This window comes from Arvicola amphibius, chromosome 1 (genome assembly GCF_903992535.2).
Source record: "Arvicola amphibius chromosome 1, mArvAmp1.2, whole genome shotgun sequence".
Lineage (NCBI taxonomy): Eukaryota > Metazoa > Chordata > Mammalia > Rodentia > Cricetidae > Arvicola > Arvicola amphibius.
In genome coordinates, this window is record NC_052047.1 from 153859027 (window position 1) to 153879242 (window position 20216).

Here is a 20216-nt window from a genome sequence, read left to right on the forward strand (position 1 = left end):
GTGTATGTCAGTCTGAGTCCTCAGATTGCTGTTGATCTTTTTGATAGCATGAGGAAGAAGTGACATTCAGATCTTTAGATGAATCTGAACAGGGTGTATTGTTCTGCACCTCTTGCTCTGAAGCTATATTGGATAAACAAGTTACATATGTGTATGGAACCAAGCTCTGACAAGAAACAGGATAATTATCTGGCCTTATGTCTTCTGACTGCTGGTCTTTTGGTTTTGGGCATGTATTTTCTGTGTCTTCTATGTCTTGAGTTTCCCTGTCTCTTGTTTGTACATCAACTGCAGCATACATATCTCCTCTTAAAACACCAGATTGTTGGTCATTATCTTGACACAGACCTACTTGAAATACAAAGTTACGCAATTGACGATCTTGGGTGTGTTGGACTATAGTGGTGCGGGGTTGGACTTCTTGATATAGTGCCCTTTGTCTTAAGGATTCTCTTTCTAATAGCTCTTGGGATTCCCAGTCCAGGGAAGGCTGTATTTCAAACTGCCATTCTTGTGCTTTCCAATCTTTGTTTCTCCAGCCTTGACTTCTCCAGTCCTGGGATCCCAGGCTAACAGGCTGCCAGGATGGAGTTGACCAGTATGAACATGACCTTTCTGAGAATTGAAAGCTTTGGGAGTCCCAGTCCAGACATGATGGCATCGGGGTTCTCCTTACTAGCGCTTGCTGTCTTTCTTGCTGGCTATTCACGGCTTTCTGCTCTAGAGGCTGCTGGTCTTCAGATGGTTGAACTTGTTCTTCTGGATGCTGCTTTTTATCAGACTGCTGATCTTCTTCCTCCTTGCCATTAAGCTGTTCTTCTGGGTATAGCTCCTCTACAGACTTTTGGTCTTTGCTTTGCTCATCTTGGGGTTGTTGTACTGGGACCTCCTCCTCTTTGGCCTGCTGCTGATCAGCTTGCTGGTGGAGGAATAGCTCTGAGGTTTGAGTATATGCATCTTGTTTCTCTGTGGTGTGCTTCTTTGTGGATAGCCAGGCTTTGATTTGCTGATCTATGGATTTCCGTCTTGAAGTTTTCCTTTGTGAGTCTAGAGAATATCTCCTTGGGGCTTCTTCATCTTTGATTTGTAGGTCCAGGGAATGTCTCTTGGGAGGGAATTTTCCCTGTTTGCCTGGCAAGGATAAGGAAAGTCTTCTTGGGGGTTTCTTGCTAATATTAGACTTCCATTCTTGAGTCAGCTCCATGACTTCTGTTCGAATGTCTTTATAAAATATTTCTGGATCTTGCTGGATTTGAACTTGAGTGTTTATTGCTTGAAGATCTGAGGATGACATGTCGTGGGCCACTGTATCTTGGGTTTGTGTGCTTTGTGATATTTTTACTGGAGATAGTGCATCTTGGTATTTCATATCATGCGATGGAGTTTCTTGAGAGGGAATCTCTTGTGATGGAGTTTCTTCAGATTGAGTCCTTTGGGATGGTATATCTAGAGTTAATGTATCTTGGTATGGGCTTTCTTGGGATGGAGTCTTTGGGGATGGAATCTTTGGGGATGGAGTCTTTGGGGATGGAGTCTTTGGGGATGGAGTCTTTGGGGATGGAGTATATTGGTATGGAGTTTCTTGGGATAGAGTATTTTGAGATGGAGTATCTTGGGATGATGTGTCTTTAGTTAGTATATCTTGTAATGACAGATCTTGGTATGGAGTCTCTAGGGATGGAGTCTCTTGGGATGATATGCCTTGAGTCAGTGTATCTTGGAATTGCATGTCTTGGTATGGGGTTTCTTGAAATGGTATGTCTTCAGAAGGCAAGTCCTCGGATGTCAGATCATAAGACTGTGAAATACGAGATGATGGGGGTTTAGATTGTAAGACTTGTGTTGACAGAGCTGCCATTAATGTTTGGGATGATAAACTGTCAGGTAACAAAGGGGAGAAATTATGTGAAGATGGAGTTTTTAGAAATTTGGGTGACATATTTTGGTCGTCAATCAATTTGGGTTGCAGATCAGAGGTTTGACATGTAATAGATTCTAGATTCTCATCATTCAGGTTATTGCTTCTAGACTCTTTTTGGGAAGGAATGTTTTCTGAAGACTTTGGTGTTAATGGGGGAGGTAAAGCATTCAGTTTAGTTTCTTCCTCTTGGGAGGGTGGTGGAATAGTCTCCTCTTCATTTGGAACATGCATAGAAGATGTACCCTTATCACTTTTCTGTGAGATATTTTTGGGAGCTGAAGGATTTCTTAAGCCTCTTAACTTGAAGAAAGCATAACCCCCTAAGAAAATGGCTGTTATGTTTGAAGTTGTATTATCACTTGAAGATTTTCCTTGAAACTCAAATTGTAATTGATTATTTTCTTCTGGCACAGGCTGTTCAGTATTTTGAGGAACTTCTGAAGGGAAGAAGAATACAGCCTATAAAACCAAGGGAGAAAACAGAGTGTTAGTAGGCCCCAGCTGTCTTTTGTCATTTCCTTACTGTATTCTCATACTCTTCCTCTCTCATGTGCACATGTAAGTAGAAGGGAGATGAAGCTCTCCAGCCTTTGCTGTCTGTTCATCAGCATTGATTTGGATGAGTCACTATTCTTATATCCTAGATACTGAACAAAAAGACTTGATCAAAATTGCCTTTTTTCATACTGAATAATACTAAATTTTCTAAGACATTTAAAGTATCCAGTTAATATTCATATATTTGAAATATCCAGTTAATGTTCATACACAATGTCTACTATTTGTTTTGTTAATTATTTAGATGAACTGAATGTTGGTGATTAAAGACAATCAGAATTCACCCTTTAAGTGCTGACAATTATAACCAGAATAACATATGAGTAGACGATGATAAAAATCACCCAGTACGATGCCTACTATTGAAATAGGTACTAGGTTCTGAGGAAGAAGTTAATTTACAGTATCATTTAAGAGAATGATACATTCAAGAAAAATGTCTATCCAAGAAGATGAAAGACTTCTACGTTGAAACCTCCAAAATATTGCTGAATGTATTTGTAAGAAGAGCTAAACAAATGGAGATCTTCTCCATGTTTATTTATAACAAGACAAACTTGTTTAAAAAAATCAATGCTATGCAAAAATATACAGATTCAATGCTATCCATGTCAAAATACAAATAACCTCATTCTCAGTTATACATAAAACATATTTCAAACTTATATGGACTCTTAAGGAGGCCAGAATAGCAAAACTATTTAATCAGAAGAAGAATATTTGGTGATGTAATAGTTGCCTATTTTGAAACTTCAATAAAGTTATGGTAAGATAGTCAGGTAGATAAAATAGAGGACCCAGAAACAAGCATGATATAAATAGTTCATTGAGTTTCAGCAGTGATGCCAGGATCACTCTTTGTGAAAGGACAGTCTTTTTTAACAATCAGCACTAGGAAAACTGTTTAGCCACATGAAAAAAAATGGATTGAACTTTTACCCAATACCATAGACAAACATCAGTTCAGGTTGGATAAAACATTAAAGCCAAAAAGTGTGCACTTTGGTGGCCCCTATCCTCTTTCATTTCTTTGTGCTGGAATGGTGCTACCCACATTCAGGATATATTTTACCTACCCTTTCCTTTCTGAAAACATTCTCACAGACAAACCCAGAGGTCTAAAGTCATCTAGGCTCTTTGCAATCCAATCAAGATGGCAACCGAGATTAGCTGTCACAGTTGGATTTGGTGGCAGTTTCATGGGTAAGACAACAAAAGAGGAATGAGGAGATGGTTCATTTGACAAAGCGCCTGCTGCACAAGGCAATTCCTAATTGAGACGGCAGAAGTCATGTACGCATGCCAGCGTGTTCTTGTTACCCTAACAAGTTCAGTTGAGAGATTCAGTCTCAAACAAACATAGACTGGTCCAAATGAAGAAAATACACAATGCTGACCTTTGGCACAACAATGTGCATGGATACCACATGCACACGCCCCACATACACAATATTACAATATACTCAAGCATGTAATAACAAGAGAAAGAAAAGAATACAAAAATCAGATTTGATAAAAATATAATTTTTGTGCATTGAAGCTACTGTCCAGAATATAAAAACAGATTAACAATATGAAGGGACATGTGGTGAATGAAATATTTATAGATCATATGTCTGATAAGAAATTACCAAACTGTATATATAAAACACTACAGAGTTCAACAACAACAAATGAACAATCTAATTAAGAAATGGGCATGGGTCTATAAAAATCTCTTGTTCAAAGATCTACCTCTGTTAAGAGGTGTATGACTATCCATCAGGAAAATCGACATTAACCTTTGGGATGGTGGAGTTGAACTATATCTTGATTGTGATGGTCATTAAGTAGATGTATGTAATTTGTCAAAACTTGTCATACGGCATACTTAGAATGGGTGTGTTTGATTGTTTAAAGTTAAAAGCAAGCAAGGAAGCAAGCAAACACTGTAACTGGAGATGTCTCATTCATTCCTGGCCACCCAGATTTGAATAATCACATAGAAATTATATTAATTCTATCACTGTTTGGCCTCCTAGCTCAGGCTTCTTATTAATTAACTTTTATATCTTAAATTAACTCATTTCTCTTAGTCATTCTATCACCACAAGGCTATGGCCTACTGGTAAGGGTTCAGTGGCATCTGTCTCCTTTGGCAATTACATGGCATCTTCTTAACTCTGCCTACTCTCTCTTTCTATCTCTGTTTGGATTTTCCACCTGGCTTTATTCTGCCCTGCCATAGGCTGAAGAAGCTTCTTTATTAACCAATGGTAATAAAACATATTCACAGCATACAGAGGGGAATCCCACATCAAAACACTGTAAAGCACAGTCTAGACTGCTGTCATAACTCAGAAAACACGACCAGGAGCAGCACCACACTAGTTAGAACAAATCCTATGTTCTGTCATACCGGAGATGTTAGTTAATCCCTGTGTTAAATCTTAATTCATTTTGATGTAGAATAAAGGTGTTGGTATATATTAAAATGGTTATTATGTTGACACTGAGTGAGTATAATATTGTTTGACATTATAAACAATCAGTAAGGGTATATGCTCCCAATGACACAGTGCTATGGATTTTCCACAAAGTCCCATTTTTTTAAATTATTTTCAGGATGATAAAGAATTCTATATGAACAGAGATGACTGAGGACAGTAGATAGTACAAGAATGGAAAGCAAGTTATCTTAGAGTGAGCATCACTCTTAAGCTTGGACCCCCTCTGATCTTCCTAATTTAGGAGTTTCAGTGTGGCATTTGAGCATATTGCTTCTGCACAGAAAATAGATGCCAATGTGGGGTGATGATCTCAGTGTGGATGCAGTAGTACCAACCTCTGTGCTGTTTTTACCCTTAGAGGGAGGAAATGGGAGGACAAGAAAATCAGGATCGTTGGAAACTTGGAGGCAAGCTGGCCTGGAGTGTGCAGTAGTGAACAACAGGAGAGACCTTTACTCAAAACAAAGGTGAGGACTAGCATCTGTGATTGTCCTTTTATCTCCACACTCACACTGTGGCATGAGGGTGCCTGCTCCCTCACACACAGGGACACACACGTGTATACACACGTACATGCGCCCACACAGATACTTAATTCTCATGATAATCTTGGGCACACCTTTCCTGAATTGGTCCAGCAACTGCTTCTTAAAGATGCAATAGTCAAAGAGATGCTGAGTTCCACTATGGTGATGATTAATAAAACTGATAAAATTCCCTAAAAAGAAGAAGGAGAAAGGACATCATACTTAGGACAGAAGCAGCTACACTTTAAAAACAGAAGCCAAGAATGATTTAGACCCTATGACCAAGTTTGGGAAACTTAAATTCATGCTGTTCGTTAGCTATTAAACATTGCATCATTTTCATGTTTTTCTGGTGAGGACTGGGTAACAAACTCCAATATCAAAAGGGCTAAGATCGTAGTCTCTAGAGTGAAACAGGGGAGGGCACAGTAGAATGCAGTGGCACTCCTAGAATCACCTGCCATTTAATTACAAAAACTTGTTTTGTTTCCTGTGTGAGAATACAGTACCCCAATGCCTGCTTTTTCCTGCCCCAAGGCAGCTGGGTATGCACATGTTTTGAAAGTGAAAGTTTCAGTTATGTATTCACCTATATGTCAAATAAAACAAGCCTACAAGATGGATTGAGTACCCAGATTGACATTTTGCAGGCGCTACTTTAAGGTATTCATTGAGAGGTGGGATGGTGCAGTGTGGTATTCAAAAAGCTTAAATACTGAGGGCAGCAAAAGCTGGGTACAATTGTGCACAAGGTCACACTTACCCTGGGAACGTGAGTAAAGCTCTCTGCTTCTCAGTTTCTTTTGAACACATGCAAACGCTTAGGTAACGGCCTGAAGTGTGTACATGTCCTGTTGTGTTAAGTTCCACGCTGTCTGCCTTCCAGCAGGGTAGAACTGGCCTCAGTCCTTATATGCACTTGGATCAAGTAGGGCAAGATTTTATTCCCTATAATTGTTTTCTGATTATTCTTAGGAACCCAAGTATAATTTGGGACTTTATCTCAGCACATGCCAGGAGGTCCTTTAGTTCACTTCAACAGATGATTACAGGAATTAAATCATAGGAGATAATTTTCCATGATTCTACTTCACTTTTGCTTATTGGTTCAAATTTTCAAATTCTAGGATCCAAGTCTTCAAGATGTTGCTATCAGAAACAGATTAAAAGTCCAGAGTTTTTTGGGACCAGCGGAAGAGGCCCATTGGCATCTTTGACATGACTGAAAATGATGCTGGGGCTGGCATGGTGACAGCACTTGGTATCAAGCCTGGCAGCCTTAGTTTAAGCCTCACGACCCTCATGTTGAGAGGAGATAAAGAACTCCTGTAAACTGTTCTCGAACGTTCACATGTAAGCTATGGCATTGTGGACCACACATACCTCAAGTAAATAAATGTAAAAAATCATTAAAATAATTATAATGTCATGTATTGCTTAGATGATAGACCCTTAAAACCTTAATTTTATTTAGGAGCTGGAGATAGTCAGAAATTTTGAGCACTGGCTCTTTCCTGGAGGACCTGGCTTCACTTTCCAGAATCCACACTGAAACTAATAAACATCTGTAATTCTAGTCCCAGAGCATCTAGTACCATCTCTTGGCTTCAGAGACACTAGGCATGCACATGGTGCATAGTCCCACATTCAAGCAAAACACCCACACACATACAAAAATAAACTAACAAAATAAAAACCACATGTATAATTATACTTCCTCATAAATTAATATATCATTTACCCTACCAAGTAGAAATTTATAATTATATAAAATGGCTTGTGTACTTAAAAGACTGCAACTCCTCTCTCCCACCATATTTTGTTTTATACCAATAGAGTAACTTTTTGATTAGCAAAAAGTAAACTCTAATACAATTGAAGTAATAATAGTTATAATATAGCTATTGAGTATCTATACTTTGTCAAGTATTATTTGCAGTAGTCCTTACCACAGGTCAATGAGGCAACTTTTATATTAATATCTTAAATTTTTACAGAGAGAAAACAAACCAAGATACGGAGGCTGTACAATGTTTACACCAAGATCACAAGCTCTCCGGAGCTAGAAGTAGATTAAAAGCCAAGAGACTGTGGTTCTAGAAGCAGCTATACATGAGGTCAGGGGTAAACAGCAACTCATCATTGTGCGGTGGACATAGCCTGGCTAAGGTTACACAGACTCCTCATCCAGAATCACATCACTCACAAGGAGAAGCGTTCTGCCCATGACACATGTTCCTTCAAGGGAGGGCGCCTGGCAGAACTTGTGCTGCTGGGTAAAGCTGATGAGGATCAAGGCAATCCCAGCTAAGGCAACCAGCGAGCTGAGGATATTCATGGTTGTGACTCCTGGTCTCTGGAAAATAGATTTAAGACATGGTAAAGTAAATAAAAACTACAGATAAAGATACCTTGTAGGAAATTCTCAGAACTTTTCTAGTTCTAGAGGCTGCATCAGGCCCATGTTATTGGAAGGTCTGACAAGTTCAGTTCTGACTGGTCAAAGCTAGAAGACAAAGCAAACTGTAGAATGGGCCAACAATGCCCCGTGGTTAGCGATCCTGAAATGTCCATCTCATCTCAACACAAACCATCTTTCACAACCTGGAAGGACATAGTTCTTTGGGAAGTATCTCACCTTGGAAATCAGACTTGATTTTGAGCCCTGCTTTTATTAGAACTTGTACCAACTATTTAATCTGTCTGAGTCTCAATTTCTACCTTTGAAAATGAGAATGACTTAACCATAATTTATTTTCTAAAGGTTTAGTGCATATACTAAATATGTATCATACCACATTAGGCCCCAGACACATAAAGATTCACGTGAGAACTGACAGCTCACCGTCTGGCTCACTTACATTCCCCAGGAAGATTCAAACAATGACCAACACAACTGTCTGGTTAAAGATGGTAAAATCTGGACTAGGGGTTAAAGTTGCCCTGTTTTGGTCTTCGTGCTCCAGCATGGGAGGCATAAAAAGCTGATTGCTCCATTTAGTTCCTTTTAATTTTTAAAATTATTTTATTTACTTTATGAGAATTTCCTATGTGAGTATTGTGTTTATATCACCCTCCCACTCCAGCTTCTCTTGTGTTTTGCCCCCTCACTCCTGAAATTCATGGCCTCTAATTATTATTATTTTTTACATATGTGTACATATAAATTTATAAGACAACCTACAGAGTTAATTTAGTGTTGTTCGTTTGTATGCTTCTTTAGGACTGAACAGTTGGGATTAAATCATCTAGGAGACTTATCCCTGAAACAAATTGATTGTCTCAGCAGTCATAGATTATAGTTCTTCAACTACTAGATTGTAGTTCTGGGGTGAAGCCCCATGATATTCTCATTCATATTGGCATGTCAGTTGGTGTCATTTTCAGGTCTTATTTAGGCAACCATGGTGTTGAGATCACGGGTTCAGATTCCCTGCCATAATGGAAGATGCAGTCCTACAGTAGATGCTCTGCCCCTTACAGTCTTTCTTACACCCTGAGTGCTGTCCGCTGAGCTTCCAGCTGGACTGCAGATAGATCAACTGGTGTTGGGCACCCTCTGCTTAATTCCTTCTATTCATTCCCAGTACACTTGGTGGGAGAGGTGGGCATGTCTGAGTTTCTTACAAGAAAGCCGTGTTGTGGGCATCATATTATTTCCTTCATAGTCATTCTTAATTTTTAGAAAGAACGTGTCATTCCAGAGTGTATCTGCGGTACCTCTGTGGGCTGTATCTTGTCTGCTAAGGTTGGAAATGAAGCTATGCATTTACATTCCTGGAGCTGTGGCAAGACTGGGAAGTGCACTTACAGCTGTTCACCCTAAGCTGAGATCTTTATTGAAGAAGATCTTCATTTGGTTTTGGAAAAACAAACAAACAAACAAACAAACACCCTCAAAACCCAAAAAGACCCCAAACCAAGGAGCCTGCAAATCTGTCATACACTCTCCATATTAAGGCTTTGGTCTCTCTGTTTTGGCTTCCACAGGGAACATTAACAGACTCAGATCTCTGAATATATGATCCCCCATGCAGATTGTGTCTTACAAAGAGCACACACAGCCCTAGTCCCATCTGATCCTTATTATGAGATTGTCATGTCAGGTAGACCCTTGCTGTGCATGATGTAGAGACGCATGGAATTAGGAACTAAGTGACTGTGGTCATCCCATCCATGCAGTCCCACCCCGTGTGTCATGCCATGCCTTCTTCCATCTGTAAAACTCTCCACGAGGCATAGATAAAACCTTTGCGGATGTCTCAGCTCTGGAAGAAGACAACATAGGGGCTGTCAGCATCTATCTCCAGAGGAGCAGTTGGAGGCATTCATCCCTCTCCCTAGGGCCACTCTAGGGTTTGTCACTATCCCCAAGGAAATTTACAGAGGGCCATGAAAAGGGATCCAGTGACTCAGAGAGGAAGCCCACAGCTCTAGGGCTTCCTGCAATGATTAGCTGAGAATAAGAATATTTACACAGCACCAAGCCTTTTGTAGGTATTATCTCAGTCCTCACAGTAGCTCTTAGGAATCTCCCTTCAAGTTGACAGAGCAATGAGAGCCAAGCAGCTCTGACTCAGTCCTACAACCAGGACAGGCAGAGAGAGGTATATAAGGTGACAGGAGACAGAAGCTCAGGATTCAGTCTGAGGTTTCATAGAGAAGGCATTCAGTCTAAGAGCATTCAGTCTAAGGACGTGTAGAGACAGGATACCCCATTCGGTCTGAGGATTTCATATAGGTATGAACTAGTGACTGGCTGCTCTGTTTCTCTCTGATCTTTCAGCTTTCACCCCCCTCCACCTCAGTATCTGACTCTGGGTTTTGATATTAAGACCAAGTAGAAATTGCACTACAGCTTCTGAGAAAAGCGCCTGTTGTCACTGGAGGCTGGGGATAGAAAGTGAGGGTGACAGGGTTCTGGGGTGGCTTTGGTTCAGGTAGTGTTTTTCAACTTTGAGACTGTATATGTTTTGTTCAGATGATTTTTCTATTGTTGTAGGAAGTCTTCCCATGTTCCCATTGTTTTAAAGCTTGTTTAGAAGGGGCTGAAAGGAAGACTCAGTGGTTAAGAGCTGGCTGCTTTTTTAGAGGACCCAGGTTCAGTTTTATATAGTGCCTGATAAATATCTGTAACTCCAGTTTCAGGGGATCTGATACCCTCTTCTGACCTCTTTGGGTAAAACACTCCTACACATAAAAACGAATTCAAAAAGAAAAAGTATGCTTAGAGACAACCCTGGCTCTTACCCTCCAGCTGCCAATAGTATACCCCACCTAGTTGTGACAACCAAAATTATCTCCAGATGTTGTGAACTATTCCCTGTGGAAAGAGAAGGAGCAAAAATCTACTCCCAGTTAAAAATCATTTAACTACAGCAATATAGGGTGGTTATCAATGGGTAACTTTCAGTTCTCTTGACAAGCGAAGTGGGAGAAAGGGAAGGAATGCAGGGCTAAATCATCCACAGGTTGGGTTTGAACCACAAATTTGATGCACAAAAGATCTTCCTGAGAAACCCTGAAGCTTAAGGCCAAAGCCGCTACAAAGCAAATGGACTTTAAATCAGGTAGAAGTTATTAAAACTACTTACCAGATTTCGTCTTAATTTATCACTGAACACTGTGATGTATCCTGCCAGAAAAAACTGTTCGGAAGACAAGAGGCAATGGTTAACAGGTGGTCCATCTAATCTGTCTACAACACAGTCTCCTTTGGATTTTCAAACTGTCAGCAGTACTCCCCCTCCCCAGCATCTAGCCTTTCCAACCTGAGTGTTAGGGAGGAACATCCTTGTTTTAATTCCATCTATAGGGGTTGGTATTCCATCTATAGGGGTTGGTATTCCATCTATAGGGGTTGGTATTCCATCTATAGGGGTTGGTATTCCATCTATAGGGGTTGGTATTCCATCTATAGGGGCTGGTATCGGCACCTGGGGACTCTTGGGTCTTAGCATCTAAAATCCGTGTGCTGCAATACAGATACTGGGAAGCTTCTGCTGGCATCTTCCTCTGCTCCACCTGGCCCCCCACCTCCAGACCCCCTCAAGCCCTTTCTCTTGGGGCCTCACAGTATCACCTTCCTTCTCTGGGCAACCGCAATGTCTTTCTAGTTGATGTTCCCAGGATGGCTGTCATCCTTGAATTCATTTCCCCCTCAGAAACCCACAGTGAACACTAATGAGAACACTCCTTTCAACAAAAAGAAAAACGGTCATCAATAGACACCATTTGCCCTGATGTTGAAATGCACACAGCCGTGTTTACTGCTGCCCTCTTCACAATAGCTAGAGGTGGAGTCAGCTCAGATGCCATTGGCTAACGAGCAGACAGTTCCTAGGTGGTTCCATGCTATGCTATGGCCATGGCCACGCACTTTTCTGAGTTGTTTCCCCATGACACACCCTTAGCTAGTGCCTTGGTCATAGCCAGGGGAAGCATCCATTCCTTTTGCCTCAGCTTGTGAGAATCCCTGTGGGAAGTGCTTCTCTGCCCCGGGGCCACGTGGGTCCTCCACTACACCCTCACACAGTTCTCTGGAGCACTCCTCCTAGGTGTAAGATCATCTGGCACATTACTCAGGAAGGGCTTTCCCCCATAGTACTTAGAGATCTGGAACGTTACCAAGAAGATTTAGTTGTGTGTTCAATAAATGTCTTTCCCATGAAGACTGATTTGTTTTAATTTAAAAGTTCATTTCTTTTTTCAATTTACATACCAATTGCAGTTCCCCTCCACCCCTCCTCCCGTTCCCCCCCACACCTCCCACTTAGTTCCCCATCTACTTCTCAGAAAGGGTAAGGCCTCCCATGGGGAGTCCACAAAGTCTGTCTTGCCAGGATGAGGCAGGACCAAGCCCCTCTCCCTAGTATTGAAGCTGAGAAAGGTATTCCTGCATAGGGAATGGGCTAGAAGAATTGATATTTTTTTTTTAAAAAGCAGTAAATCAAGTCCTACTAAACTTCACACCTGTGACTCTCACAACTTGTATTGGGAGAATTTGGTTGGAGAATGGGGAGGTGAAGACTGGGTCCCTTTGGTTCTTTACGTTAGAGTGAGTGCAGTTTAGGAAACAGAGGCAGAGACCCACGTCGGAGTGCTGAACTGAGCTCCCAAAGTTCAGTTGAGTGGAAGGAGTGAGAATATGAACAAAGAGATCGAGACCATGATGGGTTCACCCACTGAAACAGTCTACCTGAGCTAATGGGAGCTCACCAACTTCAATCGACTGGGAAGGAAGCATAGGACCAAGCTAGTCTCTCTGAATGTGGTTGACAGTTGCATGGTTGAGGCAGACTGAGGGGCCACTGGCAGTGGCACCAGGATTTATCCCTACAGCATGTACTGGCCTTTTTGGGATCCTGTTCTCTTTGGATAGATACCTTGTTCAGCCTATATAGTAGGGAGGGCCTTGGTCCTTCCTCAAAGCATTGTGCCTTACCCTTTCCAAGGATTGGATGGGGGTGGGGTGGGGGGTAAGTGGAGGAAGTGGGAGGAGGGGAGAGAGTGGAAACTTGGATTGGTATGTATAATGAAAAAAGATAGTTTGGTTTTCTAAAATAAATAAATAAAATGAATACTAAAAAATATAAAAAAACTAAACATAAACAAAGAAACAAAAAGAAATCAACCTCCTGTTCTTTCATTGGAATTCATGCAAAATGAAATGTTATCATTTGTTTTGGAAACACAAATTATTGAAATGGCACAGAATGCTTATCAAAACACATGACTGGTTTTCGTAGAGACAGTGGTCCCATTAGTTATTTCAGTTATTTGCTTATTGATTGATTGATCTGTGCCTTCATCCATGCATCTCATATCTCAAGCATGGTCCTAATTTCTGAGACAATCAAAGGAAGTAGACAGATCTGATTCTCATCTTCTTGTATGTTTTGATGTGAGATACTCTAGTGAGTTTACCCTTAAATGTGCCGCAAAGGATTAGGAACCAAGCTGGAGGGTTCGGTGAAACTAGCATAGTACTAAGAACAAAACTGAGGACTCCATGGTCACCTGTCAGTGACAGTCCTGAACCCCTCTGGGACTAAAAAGTTTTCCTCCTCCTTGAGTCCTGTTCTTTGAGTGATAGCTGCATGAATTCCTATTCTCAGGCTACCGTGTCTGCACGTGGTAAAGTCCAGATTGGTACTGTGGGATGCACTCGACCCATGGGCTTTGGACAAGCACTGTGTACCTAGGGACAGCTGTTACTATAAGGGTGGCGGACAATGACCAATGGGATAATACAGAATAATTTCTTTTACTGAAGAGTGGTTTGCCTGTTTGGTGTCTAGGAAGGGACACACTTAGGAAATTTATTGTCAAAGAACTGAATGCAATTCCCATCAGTCTTTGTAGCAATTTCTGACATGTTCTTAGCATGTAGTACTTACAATAACTGCTCCCCAGAATGGATATCCTGTGATGATCACGAGAGGAAATTTTTTGGAGAAAAAGATGAAATTAAATGCTAATATAATCCCAAGGCCCACAATGACCAGAGAAAGAAGAATCTGGATCGCCTGGAAGGAGAAAATGAGCATGAGGTAACAAGAGCCCAGGCCTCCGGCTGCACACTACCCCAGTACAAACATCTTCCATGTCCCCATCATGCTGAGTCCCTCCAAAATTTAATTCTTTACTCTGGTTCTTTACTATTGTCCAAGATTCCCAGTGTATCTTGTAGCAGACATAGTTGAATTCACGTGTGACTAAACTCAGATTGCAAACTTCTTAAGGACAGGTCCCCAAACTACTCCCTTACCAGCCTACTCCCTTACCGGCTTCCTCCTCTGTCACACTGGCATCCTCTGGTTATCCTTACACTTAGTCTCTACAATCGACAGTGCTGAGTGCAGTCCATCCTTGATTTGCATGGGAAAGTGGGTGGGAGGCTTGGTTCCAGGACCAAAATCTGAGGATGCTTAAGTCTCTTACGTTAAAAATGTTATGTATAGATAATCTACACACATCCTCTTTGTACATTGTTTTCCAAGACCAGATCTCCTGCATTCCAAATTGTGCTCAAATCATTAGGTAGCACAGGGTGATTGTAATCACCTGGCTCTCCTGCCTCCACCTCCCAATGCTGGGATGACAGGCTTGCATCACCACACCCATCTCCTCCTGTATCCTTTAAATTGTCTCCTAGAATGGTAGTATGCAATGGCCCATGTACACAAGCACCAGAAACCTTTAAGCATCATCTGCCTAGGAGTGAACAGAACACTTACTAGAATGTAAACGCATGAAGTAGCTGCTTATTACACTGTCTATGGAATGTGTATAAGAAAACTAGCTGTACATATTCAATACAGGATAATTTTAAAAAATATTTTCATTACGTGTTATTTGAGCCTGTGCATCCTTAGACCTACACTTCACTGATGAACCTTGACTTCACCTTCCCTGACTACTTAGTTCTGTGAGAGGCACTGCCATAGCCTAGGGCCACTTCCTAAGAAGATTTTTTTGGGAAAATTACATAGTTTTCTGCTTCCCCTGTGTTGGAAGCCAGAGACCAGCACTAGCTCCCCATGAAACAGCCATAGGACTTCCCTGGGGTTAGGTGAGTTATTAGACTAGTCATTCCTGAAAGCTCCTTAATCCATCACCTCAGGAACATTTCTGCATTGACCACTGAGAGTTAACATAATTCAGACCAAAGGCAAACTACATTGCCCTTCTAAAGAGATCTTTTGTTTCTCTATTTTAATCAAAATCCTTGGAAATGGCACATGATGACTCTTCTCTGAGGAGCCGCTTTTTCACAAGCAATTGGCTTAGATGTACTGCCTTTCCAGTTTTTGAATAGTTCGTGCATGAATACAATGTCTGTGTCACATTAACCCTTTACCTTCTTTTAGCCTGCTCGCATCCATACTGAACCCTTCTTTTCCCCAACTAATCCTTAATTTTCATGTCCTTTTTGGTGACTCACGGACTTTACTTAGAGTTACCTATATAAGCAGTAACTTATGTTATGGGGCTATTGATTGGAGCATGGGCAGAACTTATCAGTAGCTACACTTTTGGGGAAAACCACTGATTCCCTTGCTGCCCCCCAGCAACCATTATCTGTCAATAGCTCTCTGGGGAGGGTGGAGACTAGTGAGCTTCCTTGACTGTAGAAGGATACATTACAGATGAAATGAAAGGGAGGAAGGGAGACCAACTCTCTCCCTGAATATGATGACACAGAGCCACCTCTGTAGACAAAAATGGAGATTTGGCTCCTTTCCTCCCTTCTGGGACGATCCATGAAAAGGCAGAACTCACCCCTAAAACTTTTGGCTCCCCCTTCAGGAGATGGAGCAGGGAGTTATGAGGTCTGTAAGGAAAGGCAGTCAAGATAGTTTCATTTGGGTCTATAGCGATGACATGGCTCCTTCTTTTCTCCTCAGATGGTGGCTCCATGATTCAGCGGTAGAGCTCTGTTAGGAGAAGGAGTGAAAGGACATTGCAGCCGTAATCATGATGTGCTTCCTCCCTAGGGCCACATGGAGTCCTCCGCAATGAGCCCGTAGCAATTGCGTAGTACTAGAACCACAGAATCCCAGTCATTGAGTCATAGAATCTGAGAATTCTAGAGTGTACCAGCCTTCTCGATTCTTACAGAGGAAGCCTGAAAAACTGGCTCTATTATAAGCTTGCTTAAAAAGCATATAGTAAGCACAAAATTAGCTAGATGGTACACTCAAAACAAGTGCCTGTCTGTACCTGTATTAATAATATACATATACATATATATGTATACACATACACACACATATATATATATATACATACATGGACACATATATTTCACAATTATGCTCTGATACTCTACCAAATACTAATTACAATTATACATGGTTTAGAATTTTTTCAGGCTAATCTTTTATATTCATGTGTTTATTATGATTTCAACTGCTAAATCGCTGAGGTAAGCAGTTGAATAAGGCCAAACATAATATTTGCAGGAACCATCTCCGAACTTTCCTAAATTGCAGCAATCACAAATACCAGGGCTTCTTAACATCTACATGCTGTCGCCTGGACACACTACTTCTCTTGAACTTTTTGTGGACTTGCTTATGAAACACAAAGGCGCTAAGCCTTTGGCACCTCTGCTGTGTAAGTGTGGTTGGCGGTGGCACATTAGACAGTGAGCAGTGCTCAGACTGAGGAGCAGAAAGGTCAAAGGGTAATTACCAAAGGCGAGGTGAAGGAGGCTGTCCTTCTGTCGCCAAAACCTGTGTTTTTACTCTTCAAACATACTTCCATCCTTTAGTAAATGGAGTTTCCTTCTTTTAGGAAAAATGTTATTGTTTAACAAAATCTCTAAATACTATGAAAATAGTGAATTGTGATTATGTTTTCAAGATTTTTAAATATATTAAAACTTGCATATGCTTACAGTGTTCAGGGCAATGTTTTGATACACAGATACACTGTGTAATTATTACCATAATGAAGGCAACTAATGTATCCATAACCTGAAATTGTTATTGCTTTTTCATTTTTCTTCTTGTGGTGAGAAACTTTAAGATCCACTCTTGGGGCTGAAGAGACGGTTCAGTGGTTAAGAGTTTGTGAAGAAGTTAAGGAAACAATCAGTTGAGTGAAGGATCCAGAGTTGGAGGGAATCTTGGCCACCTACACATCTGACAGAGGATTAATATCCAGAACATGAAGATTTCAAAAAACAGGTAGTCATGGAAACAAATGATCCAATTAAAAAATGGGCAAAGGGTCTAAACAGAGAGGTCTCAATAGAAGTAAAGTGCCTAAAAATAACTCAGAAAGTGTTCATCATTCTTAGCAATTAGGGAAATGAAAATTAAAACAACCTTGAGACTTCATCTTATTCCAATCAGAATGGCAAAAGATCAACAAAACAATTGACAAGAAATGCTGGTGAGGTCACAGGGAAGGGGAACCTTCAGTCTCTGCTGGAAATGCAGATTGGTGCAGCCATTCTGGAAATCAGTACAGAGAATCCTCAATAAACTAAAAATAAATCTACCTTAAGACGCAGCTATACCACTCCTTGACATATGCTCAAAGGAGTTGACATCCTACTCCCCAGATACTTCTCAGCAGTTGCCTTGCTGTCGAATTCACAATAGCCAAGAAATGGAGACATCCTCAGTGTCCTCCAACAGAAAAGTAGATAATAAAAATATGGCACATATACAAAATGGAATGCTATTTAGCTTTAATTAAAAATGAAATCATGAAACTTGCAGGTAATTGGATGGACCTAGAAAAGATTATATTGAGTGAAGGAACTCAGACTCAGAAAGACTAATGATTTATGTTCTAACCCAGCAGGGCTAGTGAGGTCAGAACCTTAGAATAAAACTACTACCTCCACCCTGCTGAATCAGCTCAGTTCCTAACCACATTCTGAATCTTACCCACAGATGAGTAGCTATCACCTCTCATCAAAGAAGCTTCTCTTTACAGCAAGTGGAGACCGTCACAGAAAACCATAGCTGGACACGATCAATGGATCGTGGGAATCCCAGCTCCAATGAGTACATCTGTATCAGCTCCTGCATCTCTGCTCAGGGAACATCTCAGAAGAGTGAATAGAAAGATCCTAAGAACCAGAATACCAGGATGTCTGTTTGAAACAGTCTTTCATAGAAGTGGCTGCATGAACGAGATCTGAAGAATGGCAGTATCAATAGATATATTAATGTGGAAGGGGGAAAAAATCTCATGGGGTTCTCTACCCCAGACACACGACTGCTGGAAACTAATGACTGCTCAGACAGAAAAGGTTCGCTTCTCCTAGGAGTGAGTCTCCTATCTGGCTGCCCAATACAAAGGGGTCAACCCTGAAACCATATACATGCAACAATTTTATTATGGGTATAATGATATATTATATAATTATTATAATGGGGAGGAGAAATGGAAGCAGTTGAAGAGAGGGGACTTGGGAGAGTCGTGGGAGGAAAGAGAGGAGAGAAGTGATGCCATTATATATTTAAAAAAACTTTTTATTGTTTTTTTTTTGTGGATTTCATATCATGTATCCTGATCCCACTCATCCTCCCGTTCCCTTGATTCCATCCTCTGACCTTGCAATCTCACCCCCAAAACAAAATCAATTTTTAAAGTAAAAAGAAAATACAAAACCAAACAAAATCTCAGTGTGGACACTGGAGTGTGTCACAGTGTACCCTTCAGTCCACACGTCATTACTTGACTCATTGTAATGAGTCAAGGATCTGGTTCAAAGCCTCTGGCTTCTGCTACACTATTGACACTGGACCTTCACTGAGACTCCTCTTGGATATCCTTTTGTTGGCCTGTGTGGTAGAGATCCTGATGTTTGGGATCTGTAGGTCTGGCCCCTTCACATGCTCCAGCAGTCCATAGGTGAGGTGGATATTGGAGTGGACTAACTCATAGGCCTGGCTCTGGGCCTGGGTGGTAGCTCGGTTGGTCATCCCGCCAGCCTGCCCTCATTGTCAGCACCCCTGCCATTATCTTTGAATTCAAATGTATGAAATGATGGTGGTAATGGCAATGATGAGGAAAAGACAGTATAGGGGTGCACTGCTCTTTCAGAGGAAAAGACAGTATAGGGGTGCACTGCTCTTTCAGAGGGAAAGACAATAAAGGGGTACACTGCTCTCTCAGAGGGAAAGACAATAAAGGGGTGGACTGCGCTTTCAGAGGAAAAGACAATAAAGGGGTGCACTGCTCTTTCAGAAGGAAAGACAATAAAGGGGTACACTGCTCTTTCAGAGGAAAAGACAATAAAGGGGTGGACTGCTCTTTCAGAGGGGAAGACAATAAAGGGGTGGACTGATCTTTCAGAGGGAAAGACAATAAAGGGTGCACTGCTCTTTCGGAGGGCTGGAGCTCAGTTCCTAGCACTAATATCTGGTGACTCATAACTGCCTAAGGGGCATCTGACACTTCTGGCCTCTGAGGCAATGGATTCATATACACATATGAACACATGTGTGGGTGCACACACACACACACACACACACACACACACACTTGTTAAAAATGAATCCAAGAAAAAGAGATCAGCTCTCTTTGCACTCTTTCTGAGTTCTCTATAGATTTTAGTTGTCTTTTTTATTGTTCTGAGGCATGTAGGGGAATGATCTATTCTCTTATGCATTTCCATAGTTTATTTGGAAACCTTACATATTTATTTCAGTTACACATTTGTTTCTGGGGAGCAATATTGGAAGTTCTCTTTCTTGGGTGAACAATGTTGATTTTTTTCCAATCCAGGATTGAAGTTGCTATTGCTTTTCTACATCCGATGGCTTATTCAGTCTAGTACTTAGATGAGAGAGTATAACATGATTAATTATAGTCTTCAAATTCAAATAAAAAATAAAGCCAATATGTTGGGTCTCTAACTTAGTGGTAGAGTTCTTTCTTAGCATGTACAAGATCCTACATTTAATACCCATTCCTAATATATGTGAAGTCATTAGTGAGACAGAAATAAGTCATTGTCTTGGAACAGAGTCTCACTCTGTACCCAAACTGACCTTGAACTCAGGGCAATCCTTCTGCTTCAGCCTCTCAAACCCTGGGGTTTCACCTGGCTATGATCTATTATTATTTTTCATTGCTGGGAATCAAACCCAGGTCTTTGCACAGACTGTGACATTTCCAAAGGATGTCAAATGGTCTAGGAATGCATAATGTCTACCATTTAAGCAACAGGAGTGTGCAAACAGCACAGAG

The 20216-nt window shown here is 41.0% G+C and overlaps 1 protein-coding gene across 1 annotated transcript; it reads right to left on the reverse strand.

Moving 5' to 3' along the window:
* Positions 1 to 7: 7 nt before the first annotated feature.
* Ms4a14 (membrane spanning 4-domains A14) lies at positions 8 to 15917 on the reverse strand. Its single transcript, XM_038315162.1, has 6 exons — positions 15780 to 15917; positions 13895 to 14023; positions 11090 to 11143; positions 7702 to 7851; positions 5588 to 5686; positions 8 to 2380 (listed from the first exon to the last, which is right to left on the reverse strand). Exons 1-6 carry the CDS (start codon positions 15915 to 15917, stop codon positions 8 to 10), a joined length of 2943 nt encoding a protein of 980 aa, XP_038171090.1.
* Between the last annotated feature and the right edge of the window lie 4299 nt (positions 15918 to 20216).